This window comes from Lactuca sativa, chromosome 4, assembly GCF_002870075.4.
Source record: "Lactuca sativa cultivar Salinas chromosome 4, Lsat_Salinas_v11, whole genome shotgun sequence".
Classification (NCBI taxonomy): domain Eukaryota; kingdom Viridiplantae; phylum Streptophyta; class Magnoliopsida; order Asterales; family Asteraceae; genus Lactuca; species Lactuca sativa.
In genome coordinates, this window is record NC_056626.2 from 96429670 (window position 1) to 96437843 (window position 8174).

Sequence of the window (8174 nt, forward strand, 5' to 3'; positions counted from 1 at the left end):
AGCAAGATCTAAGGAAACATTCATCAAGTTCATGTCTTTATACCTTCTAGAGGTTGCTTGGGAGGTGCAAATCCCATGAAAGCCTCTAAAGCCTTCATAAAGCAAGAATGTTACCCACAAGTCCTTAACCCCTTAAGCACTTCATACACCTAAAACTACTTGTCTCCCTATGCTTCCAACCTATGCATTCTTTTCCTTATTTTGATCAAAAGATCGTCACTTCTTTCTTAAGAAGGAAGCTACGATTTTGGGTATAGAAAAGAAATAGTTTGAATTTTATAAACCCAAGTTTATAAAATATGAACTTTGTCTTTAGGTAAAAGACAAAAGACTCAACTAGTCTAAAAGGTTGTACATGACTTAGTAATTCATATAATGTGAAATAGTATGTTACTTGTTATTGTAAAATAATTATTTTCATGAAATAAATATTTTCCCAATTTATTATAAGAGTTTATGAATATTTGTTAAAATCAATTTCTAATAAATAATCAATTGTATCTAGTTGTTGTTAGTGTGACCCTTAGTATAATATGTTAATTACCAATATCATTCTAATATGACTCTTGAGTATATTAGATCTTTCATTGCAAGGGGTCGTTTTGGGAGGATGGAGGCTGGAGGTGGAAAGGATGTTGATGGTTAAGGTTGCTTAAATAGTGCTCAAACCCTAAAAATTAGGGTTTGCATATCTACTGAGTACGCCCTGCGTACTGATGAGTACGCCCAACATACTCTGATGCACCTGCGACCGCTTTTAATGAGTTACGCTATGCGTACGCCCCAAGTACGCATGGCGTAAGGAACAATCTTGCAACACACACACACACACACACATATATATATATACATATATATACACACACACACACATACACACACACTTTTGGGTCAACAAGGAAAATACCTGTGATGTGCGGGTGTTACACGTGTCACAGATGACTGCTACAAAACCTTCTAACATACAAAACATCCGCTCTGATATCATGATAATTAAGGCATATTCTTAGTGAGAAAGAGTTGTTGCAAGTGTTTTTGATAGAAAACATAAATGCTAAAAACAAAAAATAGGAGAATAAATACTAGCTAAGAGAAAACACTAATGGGCTAAAAGTTAAAGAGTCCATAAACATGTGGGCTAACAACATATAGGCTAACAAATTCTTATTAAACTTTAGATGAAATCTAAAGTTTATTGTGTATAAAACATTCATAAAAGTAAAATCTAAGTAATCGTATTAAAATGATACATAAATGAATAAAAAAAATAAACAACAATATAAATAACTGAGATCGAGCCTTATAGGGAGTTTCAACCTCAGACATTTGAAAAATAAGATAATGGTTGCATCGGGTTTTTATAATGAATTCTTGAAGAATGCATAAAGATGAAGCAGAGGCTTTTTTAAATGAATATATAGCCAAACATCATCGTATTTGCCATGTTTGAGCCACATATGTACCATGCCCCCATGGCGGCAAAGAAACGATTTATAAGGCTACACAGTGTCGTGCAAGTCTTACCCGTGGTGAACATATGTGAACAATATTACCAACGGTGTTTCTTTTTTTGCCAGCGGTGGAACTCCACCGATGGTAAAAATCAAATCTGTGTTGGTTTTGTGAGCTTTTTGCCAACGGTATACTCAAAACCATACCGTAATACCAAATCTTCATAGGTAAAACAAAAATTATTTATGTTGGATCTAGGTGCATCGGTAAAAAGGGCATGACACCCAAGTTGTAGAGGGTGTAATTGACACAACGTATGTGATAATGTGAATGGTTAGTTTTACAAACATTAAAATGCAAAAACTTTAGGATAATTCAAAATAATTGGTTGACGAAAGAACTATTTCCTTGGTCCAAAAAAATAACATTTATATTATACCAAGTAATCAAACATATAACACATAACTTCAACAAGATATTTGATTATAAGTTAAACATTTTAAATTGCTTTTTAATAATACCAAGATAGGCAAACTTATGGACACAATTTATAGTTATGATAGTATAACAATTCATCTTCAGACAGTTTGGCCGAGTGGTCTAAGGCGCCAGATTTAGGCTCTGGTCCGAAAGGGCGTGGGTTCAAATCCCACAGCTGTCATATTTTTGTTTTCCTTTAAAATACATAAATGATATACATTTATATCTTTTTTTTTTGAATAAATAATTAAAAATATTTTATATTAAAAAAGTAAGAACGAACTGATGAGAAATCTGCTTTGTTTTCTGGTTTCCACTTTCCATACTCAAAAACCTGGTGAAGATTATGCAGAAAAGCAAGCTCTTGATCAAAGCACTCTCCAATAACAAAGCAAATTCGTCTCAAAATTGGAGATCCCAAATTAATCAATCTCATTTTGTCTCTCAAATCTCATCAATTCTTTTACAAAGACACAATTGGCCTTCACTTCTCCAAACCCTAAATCTCAAATCCAAATTGACCCCATCTCTCTTCCTCCAAATCCTCAACACAACAAAAACCCAACCTCAAATCTCACTAGATTTCTTCAAATGGGCAATCAAGAACGCTGCTTTTCAACCAGACCTCACTGTTCAATGCAGAATGACCCATCTCTTAATCGGTTCTGGTTTGGTTAATCCTTCAAAGCCCATCTTAAATTCACTACTTGAAAACAACCCACCTGCTCAAATTGTTCAATCTCTGATCAAGTCATGTGCTAAAGATGTGAAATTTTGTAGTTCAGAATCTTTAGTAGTATTCGATTGTGTTCTTGGTTGGTATTGTGAAAAGGGTTTGTGTTTCCAAGCTTTGGAGGTTTTTAATCTGACTAGAGATCTTACTTCAGATGCTAGTGAAGTGTTTCCGATTCGTTCATATAATACATTGCTTAATGCGTTACAAGAGAACAATGAGGTTAAGCTGGGATTGTGTTTTTATGCTGTTGTGATTAGACACGGGGTTTTAATCGATGGGTTTACATGGCGTATACTTGCTAAGATATTTGGGAAACAAGGCAAGATTGAAGCAATGCTTAGAATCATCAATATGGGTATGCATGATCCCTTAATATACGATTTAGTGATCGAATGTGGCAGTGAAATGGGAATGTTTAAAGTCGCACTCCACATGTTCGATGAAATGTCCAAGAGAAATCTCAATCCTGGGTTCAACACTTGTGTTTCAATTCTCAATGGTGCATGTAAATATAAGAACGAAGAAGTAATCAAATTCACAATGGACTCCATGGTAGAAAAAGGGTACATTTCAAAACCTTTAATCAATCATGATTCACTGATTCAAAACCTTTGCAACATGAGAAAGACTTATGCAGCTGACATGTTCTTCAAGATATCATGTGATCTGCAAAACTCATTACAAAACAAGACTTATGGTTGCATTCTACAAGCCTTGTCCATGGAAGCTCGTGTGAAAGATGCAATAGAAACTCATCAAGTTATTGAAAATAGAGGAATTCAAGTAAACCCCGTTTTCTATAACGAATTTATTAACATTCTTTGCAACGAATATCCATCAAAAGCAATTAACACCTTACTTATAGATATGATCTCAAAAGGGTATAAACCATCCTCATTGGCATTATCAAACTACATAATCTCTCAATGCAAGAAACGAAAATGGAAAGAAGCAGAAGAACTTGCGAATTTGGCCTTTCAAGAATCCATCTTTCTTGAAGCTTTGTGTTGTGGTTTTTTAGTTAAGCATTATTGCAAGAGGACGCAAATCGATTTGGCCATTAATATGTATGATCAAATGGAGGAAAACGGGTTAACTTTGGATTCAACAACTTATAATTTACTTCTAAATGGACTTGTGGAGGTGTTTAGGGTTAAAGATGCGGAAAGAATCTTTAATTACATGAGAATTAAGAATTTGGTTACTAGTGAAAGTTTCGTGATCATGATTAATGGGTATTGTCGTGGAAACGAGATGAGAAAAGGCATGATTTTGCATGATGAAATGTTGCAGATTGGACTTAAACCTAGCGCAAAATTATATAAACAATTGATTTGTAATTTTAGGTAGAAGTGATATTTGTATGAATTGAGTTGATGCCCATTTGTATCTCTCTTTTTTCTTTTTTCTTTTTCTTTTTTTATTTTTTTTTGCAAAAAAGGATTATGTTTTTAGAAAACTTTTGAGACATTGAGATGTGCATAATGATGCATAACGAGTAAAACACTATATATGTGAAAAAAGTTAGCTTTTGACTATAACTTGAACGCCACCATAATCAACAATAGATATTCAAGAAGGCAAAATTCAAGTACAAATTGATATGAATGTCAAAACTATTTCCCATTAAAATATGTTACTTGAAGAACTACACAAGTTGAATAAAATATGTTACTTGAAGAACTACACACGTTGAATACAAACACATATTCTAGTTGAAACAATTAACCACCTAAAGCATAAAACTCAAAGCCAACATTTATAGTAAATTACACAAATGGTCCCTATGGTTTGGGTAATTTGCGCGTTTGGTCCCTAACTTATTTTTTTAACTCGGAAGGTCCTTACTATTTGTTTTTGTTACATACTTGGTCCATATTGTTTGTTTTTGTTACACGCTTAGTCCATATCTTACCTAAAAGAACTATTATTTAAATAGGGAAAAATGATGGGATAGGTAAGGTAATGTGAGGGGTGAGGTTAGGGGTGTGCTTATTTAAGTAAATTAAAAAATCAAAGACAAAATTGTCTTTTTAGGTAACACAGGGACCAATCGTGTAACAAAAACAAACAGTAAGGACCTTTCAGGTTAAAAAAATAAATTAGGGACCAAACGCGTAAGTTACCCTAAACCGTAGGGACCATTCGTGTAATTTACTCCAAAATTTATTTCTGCCACCTTTTAGGACTTGTTAACAAGCTTGGATATATTCAAAAGGGACTTGTTATTATTAGAAATGTTACCAATAGTTAATGACCATGGACACTATTTCCAACAGTCTCACACTTAGACAAGTCATTATGAGGTCTAATATTTATCCAATAATCAACAGAGAGTTAGCCATCCAATGCAACTACCGAACTCTTGATCTAATCTAGATTCAATCCTTAGATAAGTGATTAACTATTCATTCGTTCTATGATATCTATATGAACTTGAGACATAGATAATGGTCAATCTCAGAATTCAAGATTATGTATCCTGAAATAGATTTGTGATGACTTCATCTGACTACTAAATTGAACACATCAATTTCAGTGAAGGCTCGGCCAAGGACTTTAGATATCAGCACCAAATCATTAAGGGGTCCATAAATATCGCTTCTCCTATTAAGGCAGAAGGAACAAATAAACTTCGACTACATAGTTTTTGTCTATTTCATCATGTTACACATGGACATACCCTTTATAATTACCAGTTACAGATAGCGTTAGAGTAAACCAATGCATAATATAATCATAGAGAAAAACCCCACATGTATCTAGGTTTGAAGAATAGAAGATATTATCGTCTTAGAATTACTCGTGACTATATCCATGAAGTAATATCTAAGCGTGGGTTGGTCCAATATTTAAATCTCTATTAAGTACTCATGAGTGTTAGCATAATCTATATTCTATGTGCAATCACTATGGTCAATCCACTAATAGTCATGACAATCTTGAATTACTAATTACTTCCAAGAGTATGTGACATCCCCAAATTCACAGTCATTTTAAAAAATTTTATTTATGCTTATTTGAAAATCAGAGTATCATTTTTAAAGAATAATATTGCGGATTTTGTTCCTAGAAAAACATGATAAATATATTATCAAAGCATTCCAAAGAAATATTTTTTTTTTGTATTAAAATTTTGGGATGTCATCGTCAATACAGAAACATAAGCATAAACAGACCTTATATTCATTTACACTAGTGATTTATATCTCCTTTAATCTTTCAGTGTAATGTAGCTTCGTATCGACACATGTTATACAAATAAACTGAATGGGTCAGGTTGGGAAACCTGGTGAGTACATAAGGTTTTCAACCCACAATAATAAAGTTATTATGTTTCATCATCAAACAATTAACTCAATTACCCATCCCCATTATCTTCTTTATTTCTTAAGGATCTACCCTAAGAATCGTCTATCATTCACTCATTCATTCCTAAGGAATAGGCACGAAGTCCATCGTTGCCTATGGAACAACTGCTAATGTTATCTATTAGACACATCTGTCAATATTATCATTTAGGCACAGCTGCCAGGATTATGACGTTCTCTATTAGGCGCAACTGTCGATATTATCATTAAGGCGCAACTGCCAGGATTATGATGTTCTCTTTTAGGCTCAACTACTGATATTATCCTTTAGGCGCAGCTGCTAGGATTATGATCTTCTTTATTAGGCTCAGCTGTGATATTATCCTTTAGGCGCAACTGCTAGGATGTTTAGAGTACATCGTAGTTTAACAAAATCTACAGGTTGTGGCACAACTGTCAATATTCATCTATATCATCTTTCACCCCTCATCATTCATCTACCCATGTTCTACCCAACATATTCGTAGATATAAAATACATATACAGTTTAAATCATTTAAAACATTTATAAATCGTTCATCCAACATATATATCGGCAACACAAATAATATGCACACATATCACGTAATTTTTATTAAATACTTCATACCTATGTGTAAGATGAAAGTAACTATACACTCACTTGTTAAAGTGGTGATTCCAACTTGGACAACTGTAACACCTCAAATTTCAAGACAATTTTTTTATTTTTAATTCTCAAAAATTATAGTCATCACATAAATTGTAAGTTATTATCAACAATATCAGAGTATCCCAAAATCCTCAAATCTCCATAGGCCGATGGATGTGTACAATCATGCCTCCGCCGTTACGAAATCTATATAAGTACCTGAAACACATTTAAATCAACATGGTAAGCACGAAGCATTGTGAGTTCCCCAAAATACTAAATACACAAATAATAAGCCTCTCATGGCTATATCTCAGTATGGACCCTCCGGTCATGTGTCTTAGTGAGGACCCTCCGGTCTCACGGCTTAGTATGGACCCTCCGGTCATGTGTCTCAGTGAAGACCCTCCGGTCTCACAGATCAGAATGGACCCTCCGGTCATAGATCAACATATATACATAATAATATAACAACATAAGTCACAAAGACAGAATGCATAATAACACATAAAGTAGATAAGACCCTCCGGTCAGAAATATAAATAAGACTCTCTAGTCAATAATATAAATAAGACCCTCCGACCAACAACATAAATAAGACCCTCCGGTCAATAACACAAATTAGACCCTTCAGTCACTCATGCATTACCACACAGGTAAATATAGTGAGAAGACTCACCTCAACCGCTACACGAGAAATCCTACATTGCTGCTACTGCTGCACACTGGCTCCTAAACTGGGCCACAAAAACCCAACACCATAATCAAAAACTATGCAAGGCTACACTCCAACACTATGCCCCAAATATGGCCCTACCCAAACAGGCTCACAATAACCCAAACCCAATGGGCCACCAAGGCCCAACCAAGAGATCCACAAAGGGCCCTCGAATGGCCCATTTTCCAAATTGGCCTCAACCCCCATATGGGCCTTATCCTAAGCCTAAGGATTCTCTTAGCCCACAATAATATTAGATGGCCTAGAGGCCCAAACAGAAAGTCCAAACAAAACGGCCCAAGGATACGAAACCCAAAATGCAACAACCCCATAGCGAGACTACGTGGGGCGTACCTCCCCTGGTACACTCATCGTACACAGGAATCCTGATCGGGGAAACTAGACCAGCACGCGAGGGGGGGGGGGTACTGGAATTACGCGGGGCGTACGGATCAGGTCCAAAAACTATATTTTCGACTTAACCACTTCAGCCCAAAGTATCCAAACCTCATGGAAGCTTCATTACAAGATCCTAATTGATAAATTTGGCGACTTTATCAGTTTGCATGTCTTAATGGGACCTAACTTCCAAAAATAACCATTAAGACTCTCTTAAATCATCTTAACACATGCCTGATGAGGTCTAGATGACCAAGTTCTCATTTTTATGAATCAAGGCAACCCAATACACTTAAAAGGACAGGAGATTTTCTCTGGAGTTCACCAAACTCACAAAGTTCCAATCTTGGGAGATAAAACCGTAAAAATGGACCCAAAACAAGAACTAGCGCAACAATAAGAAAGTTT

General features: G+C 35.0%; 1 protein-coding gene and 1 non-coding gene across 2 annotated transcripts; both read left to right on the forward strand.

Moving 5' to 3' along the window:
* Nucleotides 1-2033: 2033 nt before the first annotated feature.
* On the forward strand, nt 2034-2113 carry TRNAL-UAG (transfer RNA leucine (anticodon UAG)). Its single transcript has one exon. It is a non-coding gene; the product is annotated as a tRNA-Leu (tRNA).
* Nucleotides 2114-2278: 165 nt separating this feature from the next.
* On the forward strand, nt 2279-4018 carry LOC111919803 (pentatricopeptide repeat-containing protein At4g21170). The gene has a single exon (XM_023915391.1). It carries the CDS (start codon nt 2279-2281, stop codon nt 4016-4018), a length of 1740 nt encoding a protein of 579 aa, XP_023771159.1.
* The last annotated feature ends 4156 nt before the right edge of the window (nt 4019-8174 follow it).